We start from the raw sequence: 18,207 nt of genomic DNA, 5'->3' as shown, positions 1-18,207 counted from the left end.
TCCTCTCCCACTCCCCGCTTGTGTTCCCTATCTCGCTGGCTGTCTCTGTCGAATAAATAAAATAAAATCTTTAAAAAAAATAAAATAAAATAAAATAAAATAAAATAAAATAAAATAAATAAAAATACAAGTGACAAAAGAAAAAATAGAGAAATTGAACATAATTAAAAGTCTAAAATTACTGTGTCAAACAACATCATCAAGAAAGTGAAAAAGAGGGGCGCCTGGGTGGCACAGTGGTTAAGCGTCTGCCTTCGGCTCAGGGCGTGATCCCGGCGTTCTGGGATCGAGCCCCACATCAGGCTCCTCCTCTATGAGCCGGCTTCTTCCTCTCCCACTCCCTCTGCTTGTGTTCCCTCTCTCGCTGGCTGTCTATCTCTGTCAAATAAATAAATAAAATCTTTAAACAAAAACAAAAAAAAAGAAAGAAAGAAAGTGAAAAAGAAGGGCCCCTGGGTGGCTCAGTTAGTTAAGCGTCTGCCTTCAGCTCAGGTCATGACCTCAGGGTCCTGGGATCCAGCCCTGCGTCAGGCTCCCTGCTCAGCAGGGAGTCTGTTTCTCCTCCTCCATCTACCCCTACCCCTCTTCATGCTCAGGCTCTCTCTCTCTCAAATAAATAAATAAAATCTTTAAAAAAAAAAAAGTGAAAAAGAACTCAAGGAATGGAAATAATATTTGCAAAACATATAGCTGATAAGAGATTTATATCTAGAATATATAAAGAACGCAAATCAGTAATAAAAAGACAATTCAATTAAAAAATACCAAAGGCTCTGAATAGACAGTTCTTCCAAGAAGATACAAAAATGGCCAATAACACATAAAAAGGTGCTCAATTATCATTAGCCATCAGGAAAATGCAGCTAAAAACCACAATGAGATATCATTTCACACCTACCAGGATGACTATAATTAAAAAGACACATACAAATCGTGGAGAAACTGGAACCTTCATACATTGCTGATGGGAATACAGAATGGTGCAGATGCTGTGGAAAACAGTTTAGTGGTTCCTTAAAAAAATAAACACAGAGACTTCCACAGAAGAGCAGTAAGAAAAGTAGGAAGCACAATAGCAGTAAAATTAAATGTATCTATAAAAATCAGTCAAGGGATTCAAAAAAATAAAAGGATGTAAGGTATGACACCATATACCTAAAATGTGGGAAGGAGACTAAAAGAATGGGATCAAATTTAAGCAACCATCAATTTTACACAGACTGCTAGATTAATAAGATGTTATATGTAAACCTAATGGTAACCACAAATCAAAAACCAGTAACAGATACCGAAATAACAAAGACATAAGAATCCATTTTATTTCTGAAGACAGCAAGCAAACCACAAGGAGAGCAAGAAAAAATGGAACAGAAAAGAACTACAAAAACAATCATAAAAAATCATAAAACAATAAAAAGAGGGAAGTATATAACAATACAGGCCTACCAAGAAAAATCTCAAACAATATAACCTTACACCGAAAGCAGCTAGAAAAAGAAAAACAAATGAGGCCTAAAGTCAGAAGAAGGAAGAAAATAATAAAGATTAGAACAGAAATGAATGACATAGAAACTAAAAAACAAGAGAAAGATCAAGGAAACCAGGAGCTGGTTCTCTGAAAAAATATAAAATGTAGCGCTTGGGCAGCTCATTCAGTTAAGCGTCTGACTCTTGATTTTGGCTCAGGTGATGACCTCAGGGTTGTACGATAAAGCCCTGCATCAGTTCCACACTGGATGTGGAGCCTGCATAAGATTCTCTCCCACTACCCCTCCCCACCCCGTTCCTCTCTAAAAAAAAGGAAAAGAAAAACAAAAGAAAACTGGTAAACCTCTAGCCAGACTTGGCAAAAAGAAGGACAAATAAAAAAGGACACAAATAAATAAAATCATAAATGAGAGAAGAGAAATAACAAACACCATGGAAATACAATTTTAAGAGAATACTATGAAAAACTATATGTCAAAAATGGACAACAGAGAAGAAATGGATAAATTCACAAAAACACATAAATTACCACAACTGCAGCAAGAAGAAATAAAAAGCTTGAACAGACCAATAACCAGTGGAGAAACTGAATCAGTAATCAAAAAACTCCCAACAAACTAAAGTCCAGGAGGAGATGGCTTCACAGGCAACTTCTACCAAACATTCAAAGAAGGATTAATATCTATTCTTTGCAAACTATTCCAAAAAATTGAAAAGGAAGGAAAACCTCCAAATTCATTCTATGAGGCCAAAATTACCCCGATACCAAACGAGACAAAAACAGCACAAAAAGAGAACTACAGGCCAATACCCCTGCTAAACACAGATGTAGAAATCCTCAACAAAATACTAGCAAACTGAATCTAACAATATATTGAAATAATCACTCACCACAATCAAGTGGAATTTATTCCTGGGATGCAAGGGTGGCTCAATATTAGAAAATCAAGCAACGTGATACATCACATTAATAAAAGAAAATAAGAGTCATATGATCATTTCAATAGATGCAGAAAAAGCATGTGACAAAGTACAACACCATTCATGATAAAAACCCTCAACAAAGCAGGTTTAGAGGGAACATACCTCAATGTAATAAAGGCCATATATGAAAAACCCACAGTTCATATCATCCTAAATGGGCAACAGCTGAGAGGTTTTCCTCTACGGTCAGGAACAAGACAGGGATGTTCACTCTCACCACTTCTTTTTTTTTTTTTTTAAAGATTTTGTCTATCTATTCGACAGAGAGACAGCCAGAGAGAGAGGGAACACAAGCAGGGGGAGTGGGAGAGGAAGAAGCAGGCTCACAGCGGAGGAGCCTGATGTGGGGCTCGATCCCACAACGCCGGGATCACGCCCTGAGCCGAAGGCAGACGCTCAACCGCTGTCACCAAGGTGCCCCTACTCTCACCACTTCTATTCAACATAGTATGGAAGCCCTAGCCACAGGAATCAGAAAACAAAAAAGAAATAAAAGGAATCTAAACCGGCAGAGAAGAAGTAAAACATTTACTATTTCCAGGTGACATGATACTATTTATAGAAAATCCAAAAGACTCCACCAAAAAACTACCAAAACTGATAAATTCAATAGTCACAAGATACGAGATCAACGTACAGAAATCTGTTACATTTCTATACACCAAAAATGAAGCAGCAGAAAGAGAAATTAAGGAATCAATCAAATAAATAAATAAATAAATAAATAAATAAAATCTTTTCAAAAATAAGATTAAGTATTATGCTAAGTCAAAGAAGCCAGAGGTGCGCCTGGGTGGCACAGCGGTTAAGTGTCTGCCTTCGGCTCAGGGCGTGATCCCGGCGTTGTGGGATCGAGCCCCACATCAGGCTCCTCCGCTATGAGCCTGCTTCTTCCTCTCCCACTCCCCCTGCTTGTGTTCCCTCTCTCGCTGGCTGTCTCTATCTCTGTCGAATAAATAAATAAAATCTTTAAAAAAAAAAAAAAAAAGAAGCCAGAAACAAAAAGCACAAATATTACAATTCCATTTATATAAAATATCTAGAGTAGGTAAATTCATAGACATAGAAAGTAGGTTAGAAATTACCAGAGGAACTCAATGGGGAAGAGTTTCTTCAATAAATGGTGTTGGGAAAACGGTACAATCATATGTGGAAGAATGAAATTGGACTATCTTACACCGTTCACAAAAATTAACTTGAAATGGATTAAAGACTTAAAAAGAATTGAAACTATAAAACTCCTAGAAGAAAACACAGGGGAAAAGCTCCTTGACACAGATCTTGGTGACAGTGTTTTGGATATGACACCAGAAGTAAAAACAGTAGGGACACCTGGCTGGCTCCGTCAGTAGAGCATCCGACTCTTGATCTCAGGTCGTGAGTTCAAGCCCCACACTGGGTGTGGAGCCTACCTAAAACACACACACACACACACACACACCCAACAAAAGCAAAAATTAGTAAGTGGGATTATGTCATGCTAAAAAGCTTCTGTGCAGCAAAAGAAACCATCAAGAAAATGAGAAGGCAACCTATGAACTGGAAGAAAATATTTGCAAATCATGTATCTGAGAACGGGTTAATAACCAAAATATATGAAAATTCTTACAACTCAAGAGCAAAATGTAAACAATCTAAGAAACAGGCATTTCTTGACATGTCTAATGAATAGACTTTTCCAAAGAAGACATCCAAATAGGGCACCTGGGTGACTCAGTCGGTTAAGTGTCTGCCTTCAGCTCAGGTCATGATCCCAGGATGATCCCAGGGTCCTGGGATCGGGCTCCCTGCTCAGCCGAGAGTCTGCTTCTCCCTCTACTTCTCCCCCTGCTCGTGCTCTCTCTCTAATAAATAAAACCTTTTTAAATAAATAAATAAATACACAAGTGACAAAAGAAAAAACAGAGAAATTGGACATAATTAAAGTCTAAAATTACTGTGTCAAACACCATCTATTAGTGAAAGAGAGGGGCACCTGGGTGGCTTAGTCAGTTAAGTGTCTTCCTTCAGTTCAGGTCATGTCCCGGGATTGAGCCCCACATTGGGCTCCCTGCTCAGTGGGGAGTCTGCTTCTCCTTCTGCCCCTCCCCCCAACTCGTGCTCTCCCACATGCTTGCGCTCTCTCTCTCTGTCTCTGTCTCTCGCAAAAATAAATCTTTTAAAAAAAAAAAAGGAAGAAAGAAAAAAAACAAGAGATTTGCTAAGTGCTGGCCAGGAAGTGGAGTAAAAGGTACCCTGGTGTACGGTTGGCAGGAATGTATATTGGTGCAGCCATTATGGAAAGCAGAACAGCGATTCCTCCAAAAATTAAAAACAGAACTGCCATACGATCCAGCAATTCCACTTCTGGGTATTTACCCAAAGATAACAAAACTAACTTGAAAAGATGTATGTACCCCCATGTTCACTGCATAACTGTTTACAATAGCCAACACACAGAAGCAACCTAAATGTCCAATAATGGATGGACAAAGAAAATATGCTATGTGTATATATGTATGTTTATTTTCCCTCTCTCTCTCTCTCACACACACAAACAGAGGAATATTATTCACCCATAAAAAGGTATGAAATCTTGCCATTTGTGACAACATACACGTACTTTGAAGGCATTGTAAGTGAAATAGGCCAAAGAAAGACAAATACTGTATAAGATCACTTACATGTCTTATATGTGGAATCTAAAAAACCTAAATTTGGGATGCCTGGGTGGCTCAGTCAGTTAAGCAGCTGCCTTAGGCTCAGGTCATGATCCCAAGGTCCTGGGACCAAGTCCTGCATCAGGCTCCCTGCTCAGCAGGGAGTCTGCTTCTCCCTCTGCCTGCTGCTCCCCCTGCTTGTGTTTGTTCTCTCTCAGTCTCTCTCTCTTGCTCTCACTCTCACTCTCTCTCTGGCAAATAAATAAATCTTTTAAAATAAATGAATAAATAATAAAATAATAAAAAAACCTAAACTCATATAGAGCGTGGTGGCTATCAGGCACTTGAGAGTGGGAAAATGAGGAGATGTTCGTTATAGGGTACAAACTTCCAAGTACAAGATAGTAAGTTCTGGTGATCTAACACACCGTGTGGTGTTTACAGTTAGTAATACTGTAACATATACTTGAAAGTTGCTAAGAGCATAGATATTAAATATTTTTTTAAATACTTTTTTTAAAGGTTTATTTTTATTTATTTGCCAGAGAAAGAGCACAAGCAGGGAGAGCGGCAGGCAGAAGGAGAGGGAGAAACAGACTCCCCACTGAGCAACGAGCCCAATGTGGGGGTCAATCCCAGGACCCTGGGATCATGACCTGAGCCGAACGCAGACACTTAACTGAGCCACCCAGGCGCCCCTTAAATGTTCTCACCACAAAAAAAGAAATGGTAATTATGCGATGTGATGAGAGTGTTAGTTAACACTATGATAGTAATCATTTTGCAATATGTAACTATCAAATTAACACACTGTACACCTCAAATTTATTCAATGTTATATGTCTATTATATATAAGCAAAGCCGGGGCGGGGGAGCAGGGAGAGGACAAATTACCAGAGGAAAAATTTTGTAAATAGATAATGGTGATAGTTGCACAACATTTTGTAAATGTAGTTAATGCCACTAAACTCAATGGTTTACTTAATGGTTACAGTGGCAAAAGTTTTTGTTATATAGATTTTCCCACAATAAAAATAAGCAGACATGGGGCACCCGGCTGGCTCAGTCAATAGAGCATGCAACTTTTGATCTCAGGGTCTTGAGTTCAAACCCCACAACGGGCACAGAGCTTACTTAAAAAAATGAGGGGCACCTGGCTGGCTCAGTCAGAACAGAGTGCAACTCTTGACCTTCAGGTCGTGAGTTCAAGCCCCATGTGGGGTACAGAGATTACTTAAATAAATAAAACTTTAAATAGTAAGTAAACATTTAAAGAATACTTGGGAATACATTTTTTTTTAAGATTTTAAGTAATCTCTACATCCAATGTGGGGCTCAAACCCACAACCCAAGATCAAGAGTCACATGCTCTAACAACAGAGCCAGCCAGGCACCCCAGGAATACATTTTTTAAAATGCAAGACCTATATACTGAAAATTACAAAACGTCACTGAAAGAAATTAAAGAATACCTAAATAAATAGCAAGACATCCCATGTTCATGGATCGGAAGACTTAGTATTATAAGATGTCAATACTCAAGGGCAACTGGGTGGCTCCCACTCTTGATTTCAGCTCAGGTCATGATCTCAGAGTCATGGGATTGAGCCCCACATCGGGGTCCATGCTCAGTGCACAGACTGCTTGTCCCACTCCCTCTGCTCCTCCCCCCCATGCTCTCTCTCTCTAAAATAAAAAATAAATAAAATCTTAAAAAAAAAAAAAAGATGTCAATACTCCCCAAACTGATCTGTAGATTCAACGTAATCCCTAATAAAATCCAAGCTGCCTTCTTTCCAGTAAGTGACAAGCTCGACCTAAAATTCATATGAAAATGTAAGGGACCCAGAACAGTCAAAACAATCTTGAAAAAGAAGAACAAATCAGGACTCATACTCTGGATTTCAAAACTCACTACAAGCTATAACAATCAAAATGTTATGGTACTTGCATAAAAAGACAGACACACAGACCAAGAGAATGGAATTGAAAAGTTCAAAAATAAACCCTCACATTTATGGTCAAATGATTTTTGACAAGGGTGCCAAGACCATCAAACAGAGAAAGAACAGTCTCTTCAAGGGGCACCTGGGTGGCTCAGTCGGTTAAGCAGTTGCCTTTGGCTAAGGTCATGGTCCTGGGGCTCCTGGGATTGAGCCCTGACTCAGGTTCCCTCTCAGCAGGGAATCTGCTTCTGCCTCTCCCTCTGCCTCCTCCCTCATGCTCTCTCTCTCACACATAAATAAAATCTTCAAAAAAAAAAAAAAAAAANCTCTTCAAGAAAGTGCTCAGACAACTGGCATATTCGCATGCAAAAGAATGAATATGGACCTCTACCTCATACCATATATAAAAAGCAACTCAAAATGGATCAATGTAAGGGCTAAACCTATAAAACAATTAGAAGAAAACAGGTGTGAATCAATAACTAATAATAATAGATCCTATTCATTGAGCATCATCCACTTTACGCTGTTCACCCTATCAGGATTGTCACATATATGTGATCTCACGTTTCAAAGTGATGCAGCCCACTTCACCCATTCTCACCATATCTCTGTTTCCCATTCACCATATATAAGCCCTAAGCCTATCTTAAAACTATGGCTTCTTCAAGGAGTAAAAAATAGCTCCAAATGCTTCTGAATTTAAAGTCGTGCCTCTGAACATCCCTATATTATTTCTCCACTTCTTACAGTTTCATTTTCAGGTCTTCATAGTTGGACATGAATAGTGAGTGAGTGATAAGGTACAAATAACACATCAGTCATTCATTTTTTTATCAAAATGCTATTTCAGGGGCGCCTGGGTGGCACAGCGGTTAAGCGTCTGCCTTCGGCTCAGGGCGTGATCCCGGCATTATGGGATCGAGCCCCACATAGGGCTCCTCTGCTGTGAGCCTGCTTCTTCCTCTCCCACTCCCCCTGCTTGTGTTCCCTCTCTCACTGGCTGTCTCTGTCTCTGTCAAATAAATAAATAAAATCTTTTAAAAAAAAATGCTATTTCACACATACCTATAGCAAGCCTTACTACTAGAATCAGGAAGTGTCACAGAGGATGAAAGTATTCAAAGTGCAAGGCTGGCTATTTTGAGATAAGAAGTAACAGTCAACAAATAGCCTTCTCTATTCCAAAACTGTAAAATGGATGTTCTGAAGCTGCCACAACAGGGGTTAAGGAGTGAAGTTTCTGTGATTAGCCCGCAACTGTTTGCAAGTTTGCATGAATCAGCATTTTTCTAGGGAAAGGGTCTTTTGCTCTCTTCAGATGCTCCCATGGACAGAACATTACAGATGCCCAATTAATATTTGTTGAAAGAATAAATGAAGGGGGATCCACAGCAGGTAAGAGTCAGTAAACTCCCCAAAACTGCTTCTTCCTTGGTTCCATCTTTCATCACCTTCAAACTCCGGAATCATTCCAGAAGTGTCTTGAGTTTTCTGCTCTAACAACCTTCTCTATTTTTTGTGAACAATTATAATTTTACACGATATAACAAAGGGTCTTACCAAGATTGGGGAACCCATCCTGAAGGGCCCATAATCGAGCCCAAGGGGCAGGGACAGGCTCCTCGGGTTCCTGGTCCTCAGGAATAGAACAGAGTTCCTGGGTGGACACTGTGTCTAAGGAGCTCAGCGTCCCCGAGCTGGAGTGAGAGGACTGGCTGGATGTGGGTGCTGTGCTGGTGGAGCTGGACGTTCCTTGAGATTGTGACGAGGAGCCGTGCGTCTGGGAGGAGATGCCTTGAGACTGTGAGAAGCCGCCTTGGGGCTGTGAACAGGCGCTACTGCCATGGGACTGCTGACACTCCCCATCCGTCTCTCGAGACATCACGACCTCAAAAATAAGTATCCAATAATAAGGTGAAGTTTCAAGAAACAAGACTTGAAGTTCAAAAGTGAAGAATGGGCAGAGGGCGCCTGGGTGGCTCAGTCGGTTAAGCAACTGACCCTTGATTTCGGCGGGGGTCATAATCTCAGGGTCATGAGATGAGCCCCGTGGATCCAGGATCTGCGCTGGTTGTGGAGCCTGCTTGGGATTCTATCTCCCTCTGCCCCTTCACCCCCCCCACCTCCCCACCCCCCGCATGAGGGCAATCTCTCTCTCTTTTAAAAAATAAAAATAAAAAAGTAAAGGATGGGCATATTTACATCAGGGGGGAAAAAATCCAGAGCAAACATGTTTGGCAAAAGTTAAAATTCTAAGTTTAGATTGATCTATAGTTCCTCTGGGCTGAGGTTTTCATCATATCACTTTTACTGGATCAGTTTTTTGTATGACAGCCACAAACCACAGGGAAAATAAAGAAAAAATTATTTGAAGGTTATAAATAAGTTAAAAGAAATGGACTAATTAGGGGGTGGGAGGGAAGACTCAACAGCTTACATTCATCTAATTTTTAAAAATTAGAAATGTGGGGTGCCTGGGTGGCTCAGTCGGTTAAGCGCCTGCCTTCAGCTTGGGTCATGATCCCGGAGTTCTGGGACTGAGCCCCATGTCAGGCTCCCTGCTCAGTGGGGAGTCTGCTTGTCCCTCTCCCTCTGGCTGTTGCTCCCCCTGCTTGTGCTCTCTCTTTCTCTCTGTCAAATAGATACATAAATTAAATAAAATAAAAATAAAAATTAGAAATGAGGGGCACCTGGGTGGCTCGGTCAGTTAAGCGTCTACCTTCGGCTCAGCACTCTCCCTCTGCTGCTCCCCCTGCTTGCTCTCTCTCTCTCTCTCTGTCAAACAAATACATTAATAAATAAAATCTTATAAAAAAATAAAAATTAGAAATGAAACTTATAAGGTATTCATTAATACAATCAACACTACACTTAAATTTCATGTTTTGGAACAAGAAAGGAGGGGAAGGGTCATGTGGCTTGGGGGAGAAGATGGGCAAAGAGAAACTATAAGCTAATTCACTGCACCATGCCAGGGGTGACCATTTACATAAAATGTCACAGATACCCCTCCTCCCCCAAGGCAGCCCCAGGACGGTGAAGACCACATCCTGTTTGTTCACTCTAGATTCCCTGACTCCTAACTAAGGGCCAGGCTATTAAAGAAGCAGAACACAAAGAAGACTGCTCTAAACAACTCCACCTAGCCCTTTGTGATGCTGAGTAACTGTAGAGGCTCACCTTTCATCCTAAATGGCCTTCCAGCCCAACAGAACCCTACAGAAACAATTGAGTCACCGGAGACCATATAACAGGTTCCCACCCACACTTTAGAGTTAATTTGATGGACAGTTCAACTTTGACAACAGAAACTACAATAAAGTCAAAGTAACTGTCAATCCCTAACTTTAAATTGCTAATATGATTTTTTATAAAAAGGGGGGCGCGTTCTCTCTTCTCTCCAGATACCCAGACTCAGGCTCTTCCTACAGGAGAACATAGTAAACCTTACTCACACTGACTGCATTTATATAGCTTTCCAGATACAAGGATCCTGATGACTTTTTCTTAAACTACACCAGGAAGGTGATGCCAGAGCTGAGTTGCCAGTCCAGGACCTGCAGATCTAACACTATTACCTCAGTCAAGGCTGCAACCTCTTATAGCTTTTTGAGCAAGCCTTCTCCACCCTAAGAACTGACTAAAGACTGTCAAGAAGTGGTTGCTATCCTCACTTATGGTAAGGGTCCAGTTGACAGAAACCACATCAGCCTCAGCCATGAGAAGTAGAAAGTATATGGAAAGATTGGAGGCAAACAAGTCTGGAATCAGATGCTGAGTGAAATCTTTGCATGACCTTCAGGCAGATCACCTCACTGAATACACAGATCACGAGCATTAACTGAGATGATACATGAACGTTCCTCCCTCAGTAATGCTTGATAACTACAACAGAATTCCAGTCCCAAAGAATCTGACAGCCGGAAAAGGGTTTACAAGTGAGACACAATTTTTTTTTTCAAATAGAGAAACTGAGTCCCAAGGTGGACTGGACTTCTGCTCTAACAACCTTCTCTGTTTTTTGTAAACAATTATAATTTTACGCGATATAACAAAGGGTCTTACCAAGATTGGGAAACCCAATCTTGCTTCTACCCTCTCCTTGCCACCCCATCCCACACACTTACTTATGGACACTTGGAGGGCATCCTCCTACACAGGTCAGTGGGTCTCCAGTTCCTGCAGCGCCCAGCTGCTAAGATTGGGTTCTCAATAGGTTTTTTCGAAATTCAATCTAAAATATGGTAATAATTACTAACATTTATATAACTCTTTACAAACCAACTTCCCTCTGATTTTGAACACAACTTTGTCCTTTCTTACCCTGCACGTCTGGGCCAGTTTGAGCTTGTAAGTAACAGGGGAAGTGAACTTCACCTCGAAATTCATCTACAAAGGAAGACAGTCGCCCACGCGTTCCTCTCCTCCCCCCGATCGAGGTCCAAAACCATACAAAGTGAAAATTCGGGAGATTCAGAGCGCACTAAGACCCTGGGGGCGGGAATCGAACCCCAAACACCCAAGAGAAGTTCCCCACTATGACTCACCGCGTGAGCCCACCTGGAGCCACACACTCAGCGCAGCCGCAACCAGCGGAGTGGCGCTAACCAAGCATATACAAACTCCACCCTCAGCCAATCAAAACACTCCTCTGTCGCCCGCGGACCAATGAAGAGCGGCGGATGTGGCCAGCCACACGTAGCCTCAATGCTTGCTGGGAGTTGTAGTTTAAAATGAGGAACGGGACACTCAGAAACCAGGATCCCGCCCCGTCAGCTCCCCAGCCAATCAGCAGCACTAGTCTAGTCAGCCTCTTTTTCGGGGTTGCCCCCCCACTGGTGACCGCGGCAAGATAGGCCGCGGCCAGATGTGGGGCGGGAGAACGGGCGCCTTGCTCCGGGTGTGGGGGCTGTGGCCGGCAGGGGTCCTCGGAAGGAGACCATTAAGCTGCAATGCTGCGTCTCTGGCGGGAAGCAATTCCCCCCAGTGTTGGAACTGCGGCGGCCCAGGGGGCCCCATGCGGGGGGACGGGTTCTTCTGCCCACAGTGCCGCGCACTGCAGCCACCTGACCCCACTCGAGATTACTTCAGCCTCATGGACTGGTACGGGAGGCGGTTTCGGGAGGCACGCTGGGGCGAGAGAGACGTCAGGGGCTGGCGAGCAGGGGGTTGGGCCGATAGTGCTTGGGAAGAAGACGGAACCGGTTAGGTCGGTGGGCGGAGCCGTAGACAAGTAGGGGTGGGGCCTGGGAGCACCGAGGGTGCGATTGAGGCCAGGGACAGAGGAAATTGAGGGTGAGCCTGAGGATAGGGCCTCTGAGGAACGGAGACTAGAAGGGAAGGAGGACTGGAGGGGCGGGGAAGGAACTTAGGGGAAATTGAAGGATGGTGGTTTCAGTGAAGGGATACCTGAGGGGTGGGACCTGAGAGAAGTTGAGGGGCGGGGCCTGAGAGAAGTGTACTGGAGGGGCTGCAGAAAGACTTGACAGATAGGATCAGAATGGTTAAAGTTGAGTTGAGACTTTAAAGAAAGGAGTACTGAGGTTTTATCCAAAATAAGGAAGTAAAGGAGCCTCCAGTTTGTGAACACGTGGAGACAGGAGAGCAGTGCGCCTGGAGAGGCCTTGGAAGCTCCTCGGCCCTTCCGCCCATGCATGTTTTCCATGTGGTCGTTCCTAAGTTATATCCTTTTATAATAAAATAAATCTAGTAAGAAAAACAAAATAGGGTGTAAAAGCACCGGAAAACTTAATATTGCAGGCTGAGTCTCAGGGAGAAATGAGAACTGGAGGGAGAGAGTCAGAGAAGTGGCTGTTTTTCTGTTTTCCTCCGAAGTCGAGGACCTTGGAGAGGTGATGGGATTTGGGCAGAGCTACACCATTAAGATAGGGCAGGCTCCGGGAATGGAAAGTGAAAGGAAATGCGTTAAAATAAAGTGAGAGACAAAGATGAAAGGACCTGGACTTTCTAAATATAGGGTGGGATTCAGGAATGGTCCTTCCCCTTAACTCTGGGATCAGCCCCTACCACTCATTTCGCACCTAGGATGTGCCACAGTGACACTATTCTTTATGTTCTGCAAGCATGCCAAACTTGTTCGCACCTCAGGGCCTTTGCATGTTCCCTATGCCTCTTGGTGACTTTTTTCTCTGATCTTTGATTATTTTTCATCATCATTCAGGTCTCAGCTCAAATGTCATCTCTTTGTCCACTACATGTACCACTTTCTCTGACCCTATTCTCTTTTCCTTCACAGCACTTTTTGAAGTTAATCTCTCTCTACATGTTTATTGCATTTCCCCCCCCCCCATGAGAACAGGAACCAGGCCCACAGTATACAAATCTATAAATACTTGGCACATGATTTTTATCTCCCAATTTCCTTACAGCAACCGTGCCTTCAGAGTTGACACAGCAAAGCTCCAGACCAGGTACCAGGACCTACAGCGTCTTGTCCACCCTGACTTCTTCAGCCAGAGGTCTCAGGTAGCCTGTTGGCCACCCCTAATCGTACCCAAACACTAGTTTACAGGGGATGGGTGGCAGTGGCCTTGTGGTAATGTGATTATCAGAGACAGAGCTAAACAATCAGCTCCACCCTGGGGCAGCCTGACCCCAGCTAGCCAGGCTCTGAACCTGCCCTGCACTCACAGCTTTTACCTGACTTCCCAGAAGAATTAGAACCCATTAGTTGAAAATAAAGACAGCTCATCCCACACCAGCTCTACTTGGGAGACTTCCTTAGTTGTTTGCCCATGAGTATTTTATGAAACAGTTTGTGAATGTAATGTGGCTGATTTGGATGTAATAAGATTATCTTCATCTCTACTAACAGACTGAAAAGGACTTCTCAGAGAAGCATTCAACCCTGGTGAATGATGCCTATAAGACCCTTCTGGCTCCCCTGAGCAGGGGACTATACCTTGTAAGGTGATTTCCCAACCCTTGTATGCGTGACTACATGATATCCATTGGGCTGTGGGACAGCTGCTCCCCTGTATTCAACAGAAGAGTACTTCAGACCTGAGCTAGTCTAGGGACCCAAAGATAATTAGTTGCAATGATACTGCATGAGAATAGTTTTCTCTGAGTATTTGAAATCTTACTTGCCTGACTGCATTTTTTTTTTTTTACCATTTTCTATAAATTTCAAGGATTGCATGGTGATAGCATTTAGGGAAGAGTAATTTGGGGGTTTTTTGGTGGGGGAGAGAAGAGTTTAGCACCTTAGAATTTTAGGATTTAATAGAGCCTTTACAAATACCTAGTTCAGTCTCCCAAGTGGAGGAACAACTTCCCCAGGGTCACACAGCTGCAGGTAGGAGAGAGGAATCCCGTCCCAGCACCACTTTCTCAGTCCAACTTTCCCGTACCTTACCTTCACACTTTCACTATTAAGACCGTTCAATTTTTTGTTTTTTGTTTGGTGGTTTGTTTTTGTTTTATTTTTTGGTTTTTTTGTGAATGGTATTCTGTTCTGTTCTGTGAACAGGATTTATGACTCTGGGCACAGTCTCTTCAACCAACCTTACTTTTCTCTGCTTTATGTCCCAATAGCTAAAGCTCCATGGAGTAGAGATTCCCGAAGGGACAGATTATGAAATGGACAGGCAGTTCCTCATGGAAATAATGGAAATCAATGAAAAACTTGCAGAAGCTCAAAGCGAAGCTGCCGTGAAAGAGATTGAATCTGTTGTCAGAGGTAAAAGATGAAATACCACTGAATGCATTTTATTGCTGTTATGAGTCCATGTCCAAGGTTAGGTGAAAAAATGAGTGTAAAGACTATATACAGGTCATTATAATGATCCAAGGAGTTGTTTTTTTTTTTTTCTTGGTTATACTGAAACCAATTTTGTCTGAAGGTTAGACTTGCAACATCTCTTAACTTTCCAGAAGGCAGCTTAAACCAAGAATGTAATAATATTTTGCAGATTGCAATCCTCCTCCCTACCCATGACATTATTTAGATGTTATTATTGTCTCTGACAAGAATAATTAGGCCTTACAGGTTCATGGAAAAGCCCAAGGTCACATTGTAGAGCAAAGATTGAAAAACTGACTTCTGATTGCATATTGCTTTGTTTTCCACTTTATTTCACACTGTATCAGTCAGGGTTCTCCAGAGAAACAGAACCAATAGTATACATGTATATATGGAGAGAGAGAGAGAGAGAGAGAAAGAAACCTGTTTAAGGAATTGGCTCACAGAATTGTGAGGGCTAACAAGTCCAAAATATGTCAGACAGACCAGCAGGCTGGAAACTCAATCAGGACTTCTATGCCCACATTATCCAAACTAATCTTTACTTAGAGTCAACTGGTCGTAAATGTCAATCACATCTACATAATACCTTCACAGCAATATCTAGACTAGCGTCTGACCTAAGAGTTGGGCACCATAGCCCAACTAAGTTAACACATAAAATTAATCATGTCATGTAAAGAAAGTTCCAAGTTCTCCCTCCACTTGTATGCATGCATGTGCATACAAATGTTTGTGGCGTGCTCACTGTGTATCAAACATTGTGCAAGACACAGTGAACAAGAAGGGCATGGCCCGTGTCTTCATGGAGTTTATATATTCCAACTCAATATCCAAAATGGAATTCATGAGCTTCTCCCCTCCCTCCTAAGAAAAACAACCTATTCCTTTGCTGATGTTCCCTAAGTGAATGACACCATCCAGTTGTACAAGTCCAAAACACTGAGGAGGCGTTCTTACCAACCTCCCTTGCCCCCATAGGCAGTCATCACCAAATCTCGAAATGCTGACCTTCTAAATATGTCCCAAATCTGTCTTTCTGCACTGCCAGCACCCTGTTCCAAGCTGCCATTCTTTCTCACCTGGACAACTGCAATAACTCCAGACTGGTCTAGCTGTACCTTCAATCGAATATATTCCTACGGCATCACTTATGAGAGCTTTTGAAACCCAAATCTAATCATATTACCCTTGGTCTTGCTTTAAAACTTTTAAGTGGCTTCCCACTGGTCTCAGATTAAAGACCAAAGTCTTTAGAAGGGCTTACAAGGCCCTGTATGAGCTGACCTCTGCTTCCTCCCATTTGCCCCTCTACTCTAGCCATTTCTACTTCCTCATCTGTACTAATCAGCTCTCTACTCTAGGGCCTTTGCATATGCTGTTCTTCTACTTAAAACCCTCTTCTCCTCCTTCCTCTAGTGAACTCTTCCTCTTCCAGGGCTGGGGGCAGTCATCACTTCCTCAGAGAATCCTCAGAGAACCTCTTTATCTATACCTTTTGACAGTGGGTACCTCTCCCTTGTAGGACTAATCACAGTTATAACCTTACTATTCTACATGAGATTATTTGACCAATGTCAGCCTCCCTTCTTCCTTAGACTGGAAGTTCTGCAGAAGCAGAAATTGTGTCTGCTTTTTGGTCCCGTCATGTCCTCAGCCAATGCAGTAGTACATGGTGTATAACAGGGGCTCAGTAAATATTAATTGAATGAATAAATAATGAATAAAGAAGCTAAAATCAGTAAAATGGCGGTGGGCAGAGGGGATGTCGATCAGCTAGGGATGTACCAACAGCCTTAGGGTTGGGTGGTGTTGGAAGAGGACCTCAGGGCTTACACTCAGAAGCCCTGTCTGCACAGCTTTGGAAGGCAGAGAAACATGATGCTCCGCTGTGAGGGGGTCTTGGGTGCAGTGTCAACACTGCCATTGACTTTATATGTGACCTTGAGCAAGCGACTTCACCCCTCTGAGCCTCAGTTTCCTCATCTGTAAAATGGAGCTAACATTGTACTGGTCGTTGCAAGGATTAAATTAAATCAAATCAAACATGTAAAACACATAACACAGTGCCTGCCCCATAGCAGGTGCTCAGTCACTGGTGGGAGCTATTTTAGCCCTATAGTGAATGTCTGGTTTCGAAAAGGTCACTGACCTTCATTTAGATTAATTCCTAAGTTTCCTCCCTTACAGGCATTTGCTAAGGCCCAAAGTCAGCAAATATTCAAAGGCATAGAGCTAGTTAGATCTGGGCAGAACTTCTGAGCCTCTAGACTTCTAATCCAATGTTCTTTTGGCAACACCACGTTGCTGGTTTCCCACCACTGTCTAGGAGTCTGGAGACTTGGGGTGTGCTCCCAGCTCCTCCACTCAACCAGCCATATGACTAGGGCCGTCTCCCAATACCTATACTGCCTACAATGGAGGTATGATGAATTTGAAAGTGCTTTGAAAGCAGGCGCCGTATAAGTGATTGATACTTTTTATATCAAGAAAACATACTTATAGTAAAATTCTTCATTTCCTAATGAGGACACAGCAGAAACATGAGGTAGCCCCTCCTTTACCTTCTCTGGCATCTTCTCTCTTATGGTACAATATGATCTAAATGGTTCATTTTCCTGGGAGGCTGTATAATTTGCAAGTGGTTGTTGGAAACACTGTAATGCCCTGCCCATAGGCAATCCCAGTTCGCGAATTTTCTCCTACCTGAAATCTGGAAAATTCAGACTGCTTCGTGGAGACAATCAAAACATTTCCTTGTCCTATTTTTATTTTTATCTTTTTTAATGATTGTATAGCCATTTTATAAGCCTTAGTGATTGCCACTCAAACCTTTCAGAGGTAGAAAATCATAATGTGAGTAGGGTCAGCTGCGCTAAACAGAAGCTGCCGGGGCGCCCGGGTGCCTCAGTCAGTCACGGGTCCAACTCTTTTTTTTTTTTTTTTTTTTAAAGATTTTATTTATTTATTTGACAGAGAGAGAGACAGCCAGCGAGAGAGGGAACACAAGCAGAGGGAGTGGGAGAGGAAGAAGCAGGCTCATAGCGGAGGAGCCTGATGTGGGGCTCGATCCCATAACGCCGGGATCACGCCCTGAGCCGAAGGCAGACGCTTAACCGCTGTGCCACCCAGGCGCCCCACGGGTCCAACTCTTGGTTTCAGCTCAGGTCATGATCTCAGGTGGGACTGAGCCTCAAGTCGGGCTCTGCACTCAATGGAGAGTCTGCCTGAGATTCTCTCTCTCTCCCTCTGCCCATCCCCCATGCATACATTGCATCCTCTCTGTCTATTTCTCAAATAAAAATAAATCTTAGGGGCGCCTGGGTAGCGCAGTCGTTAGGCGGCTGCCTTCAGCTCAGGGCGTGATCCTGGCATTCCAGG

General features: G+C 42.7%; 2 protein-coding genes across 15 annotated transcripts in view; one reads left to right on the top strand and one right to left on the bottom strand.

The window, feature by feature from the left end:
* The window catches only part of CHEK2 (checkpoint kinase 2), a 46,981-nt gene extending 35,236 nt beyond the window's left edge, over positions 1 to 11,745 (bottom strand). The window contains exons 1-5 of one of the 10 annotated variants that reach the window (XM_034638157.1): positions 11,609 to 11,678; positions 11,385 to 11,450; positions 11,189 to 11,295; positions 9,752 to 9,832; positions 8,622 to 8,949 (exon numbers count right to left, since the gene is read on the bottom strand). In XM_034638157.1, the coding sequence (XP_034494048.1) occupies positions 8,622 to 8,943 (322 nt within the window). In that variant the 5' untranslated portion in view covers positions 8,944 to 8,949; positions 9,752 to 9,832; positions 11,189 to 11,295; positions 11,385 to 11,450; positions 11,609 to 11,678. The other 9 variants (XM_034638160.1, XM_034638158.1, XM_034638159.1 and 6 more) reach the window with 9 other exon arrangements.
* Positions 11,746 to 11,859: 114 nt separating this feature from the next.
* HSCB (HscB mitochondrial iron-sulfur cluster cochaperone) overlaps positions 11,860 to 18,207 on the top strand; it is a 31,156-nt gene continuing 24,808 nt past the window's right edge. For 3 of the 5 annotated variants that reach the window (XM_019795699.2, XM_019795698.2, XM_002915590.4), the window contains exons 1-4: positions 11,860 to 12,164; positions 13,451 to 13,547; positions 13,897 to 13,986; positions 14,619 to 14,763. In XM_019795699.2, coding sequence (XP_019651258.1) covers positions 11,929 to 12,164; positions 13,451 to 13,547; positions 13,897 to 13,986; positions 14,619 to 14,763 — 568 coding nt within the window. In that variant the 5' untranslated portion in view covers positions 11,860 to 11,928. Of the gene's footprint in view, positions 12,165 to 13,450; positions 13,548 to 13,896; positions 13,992 to 14,618; positions 14,764 to 18,207 lie in introns of those variants that run through there. The other 2 variants (XM_019795700.2, XM_019795701.2) reach the window with 2 other exon arrangements.

This window comes from Ailuropoda melanoleuca, chromosome 12, assembly GCF_002007445.2.
Source record: "Ailuropoda melanoleuca isolate Jingjing chromosome 12, ASM200744v2, whole genome shotgun sequence".
Lineage (NCBI taxonomy): Eukaryota > Metazoa > Chordata > Mammalia > Carnivora > Ursidae > Ailuropoda > Ailuropoda melanoleuca.
This window is presented reverse-complemented; position numbering and strand designations above follow the sequence as displayed.